The 3,131-nt window shown below is 47.8% G+C and overlaps 1 protein-coding gene across 5 annotated transcripts in view; it reads right to left on the bottom strand.

Annotated features, from left to right (window-relative positions):
* USP48 (ubiquitin specific peptidase 48) overlaps positions 1-3,131 on the bottom strand; it is a 123,875-nt gene that overhangs the window by 120,448 nt on the left and 296 nt on the right. For all 5 annotated transcript variants that reach the window (XM_006145170.3, XM_006145171.3, XM_006145172.3 and 2 more), the window contains exon 2: positions 2,893-3,111. In XM_006145170.3, the coding sequence (XP_006145232.1) occupies positions 2,893-3,026 (134 nt within the window). In that variant the 5' untranslated portion in view covers positions 3,027-3,111. The remainder of the gene's footprint in view (positions 1-2,892; positions 3,112-3,131) is intronic.

Below are 3,131 nucleotides of genomic sequence, written 5' to 3'. Positions count from 1 at the left end.
TTGACTCCCACATGGCCAACGACAGTTCGAGTCCTAGACCTGGCAGCTTGCTTTCTCACTTTCCTTCTCTCTCTCACTCTGTCTCTTTTTGGTCAAATTAAAATAAATAAATAAATAAATAAATAAATAAATAAATAAATGTTAAAATAATTATTTAAAAAGGCAAAAAATTTGAATTACTGTTTCTGCCAAGAAAATTTATGAATGACCACTTCAAAGCACATGAAAAGTTGTTCAACTCATCAGTTGTTAGGAAAATGCAAGCCAAAACCCCAAAAGGTATCACTTCATACCCAATGACCTTGCCTAATCAAAAACAAAAAGAAAAACCACACAGGGCTAACAGGGGCACAAAGGTAAAAAAACGAAGCTCTGAGAGGCTGACCACGCGACCCAGAGCCCACCAGGAGCCCTCTCCGAGTGTGCCAGTACGCAGATGCCAACACGTGTGCCCGTGACCTAGGGTTGGCTCGGACGGGGATGGCTCAGCATCCTGACCCTGTTAGGGTGCTTTCTCAGTTCCTCTCTCTGTCTGACCCTTCTCTGTGTCTCCCTTGCTCATGGGCAAAAGAAATGTTAAAGGTTTAATTAGAAAGTAAATATATTGGGGCCGGCAGGTGCTGTGGTGGTTAAGGACCCAGAACTCCCACATGGCTGACAGCAGTTTGAGTCTCAGATCTGGCAGCTCGCTTTCTCACTTTCTCTTTCTCTCTCCCCCCTCTCTCTCTCACTCTGTCCCTCTCTGGTCAAATTGAAATAAATAAAAATAAATTAAGTTTAAAAAAATAATAAATATGTTTTTTTAAAGCAGAAAGGTATGTTTAAAGGAAAAGTGCTGGTAAGCTGTTAGCAAACATGCAGAATTACCATATGACCTAGAAATTCCACTCCAGGGTATATACCCAGAAGAACTGAAAATGGGTGTCCGAACAAAAACTTGTACATGACTGTTCACAGCAATGCTACTCACAACAGTCAAATGGTAGGGAGAGCAAAAATGTTTGTCAACTGATGAACGGATAAACAAAATGCGTATACCACGCAGCAGGCTGTTACTCAGCTGTAAGGAATCAAGTATTGATACACGCTACATACCAAGTGAACGCCAGACACAAAAGGTCACGTACTGTATGAGTCCCATTTACAAAACATATCCAGAACAGAGAAATCCAGAGATAAAAAGCAGATAAGCAGGGGCTAGCAGGTATTGTAGTAGTTAAGGCGCTGGAGTTCCACGTAGCTCACTGAGGTTCGAGTCCCAGACCAGGTGTGCTTCGGAATTTCAGCTTGAAAATTGTGCATATATATAAACTATCCAGAACATGCAGAGACAAAAAATAGTCAAGTATTAATCTAACGGGTACAGGATTTCTTTTGAAGGGTCAAGACTGCTCTAATACCAGATGGCGGCGATGGCGGAGCCATCCTATGACTGACTGTGTCAGGAGTTCCGAGGGATGATAACTTTGCTTAGGCAGATACGGACCAGGAAGGCAGCCCAGATCATGAAGAAACTTTAAGGAGGAATTACAACCATCTGTATTTCGACTCAAAACAACTCCCTACCATAAGTCCTACGAGAAACAAGAATGAGGAGCAAGCCAGAAAGAAAAACTAACAAGCCACAGGTGGTCTCAGGACACATACTTTAGATGGACAAAAGGGACCCTGGGGACAAGACAGGTCAGCTTGTCTCCCTTGGTTCTGTCTGTGGAACCCTCTTGTTCAGGCCTGCTTGCCTCTCCTCGGACTGGCCAGGTCAGTCCCACCTATGGGAGCACCTCTATCTCAATAAACCCTGCACTTAAGTTTGTCTCCTTGTTCCTCAATTCCCTGCTGCAAGGGGGAGACAAGAACCCCACAAAAAAATACGAGATTACACACTTTATCGGGAAATCTTACATATGTGAATTACATCCCAATAAGGCTGTTCAAACTCTACTATGGAGTCAGGTCTGCCCTCGTGAGCCAGGAACCGGGAGTTTGGAATTACAGGTTTGCTGCGTGGAACACCCTGATGTGTTTTACTTCTCAAACTAGACATTAAGTTCCAAAACTAGAGACTATGACTTCCATTCCTCTGGATCTCCCAGCGGAAAGTAAATATTCATGAAAGCATTTACCAAACGCCTGCTGAAAGAAAGCTACTGAGCATGCCCGGTGTGGCCAAGTCAATCCAACAACATTCCGAAACAAAAACTATAGTTCCCGCGTTACAAGGTGGAAAAGGGAAAAGACAGGCACAAAGGACTCAAACTAAAAGAAGGCGTTTAAGGAAGCCAAGGCGCAAGGGCTAAGCAGAGGTGAAGGACACCACTTACACAGTTCAAACTTGTGGGTAAAGCGGTGTCGAGTCGGAACGACCGAAGAGTAAAGCTATAAAATACTAGCTTAACGAGGGAGGGAAGATCAACTCGGGTGGAGGGATGACGTAGGCTAACCACAGGTTTTTCTAACGCTGCCCTCTCCAAATACAATACTAAGATGATCGGGCCTTCGGCGTCAACACTAATGCAAAGCATACCGTGATGAAGCTCACTTCCAAGAAGTTCCTTTCTACAAATGAAAATGCCACGCCATGGCCAAAAAACAATCATCAACGTTTGCTGAGCTCTCGGCTCTTATCTTCAACCATTTCCCCCGCCATCTTCTGCTTGGAAACCTAGAACCCTTCCTAAAGGGCTTTCAGCAGTATCACCTCCGTGCAGAGCCCAGGAAGGCTACGTCTCCCAGGTGGCCCAGACGGTGGAAGGGGGGGAACTTCCACCTCGCTCTTCTCGGTGCTCCGAAATGCACGCCATGGGCCGCCGTCTTCCTTTCCCTCTCCCTACCCGCGGCCGGCTTTCCGAGGTCCTGCGCGAGGGGGCCGCGAGGTCGGTGTGAGGGCCTCACCTGCACACGCCGCGGATGCAGGGCTCCAACCAGATGCGGTAGGCGGTCTCGATGTGCTCCTGCGACACCTCCTCGGGCCGCACCGTCTCCGCCCAACGCCAGGCCGCCTTCTCCAGCTGCAGGCGCGGGGCCATGGCCTTGGCCCAAGGAGTACCTCCCGAGCCGGGCCGCCACTGCCGCCGCCGCCACCTCCGTCGCCGCGCAAACGGGCTCCGCCACCTGCCAGCGATGACGACCCG

The sequence above is a fragment of the Tupaia chinensis genome, unplaced genomic scaffold, assembly GCF_000334495.1.
Source record: "Tupaia chinensis unplaced genomic scaffold, TupChi_1.0 Scaffold000146_1, whole genome shotgun sequence".
NCBI classification, from domain to species: domain Eukaryota; kingdom Metazoa; phylum Chordata; class Mammalia; order Scandentia; family Tupaiidae; genus Tupaia; species Tupaia belangeri.
This window is presented reverse-complemented; position numbering and strand designations above follow the sequence as displayed.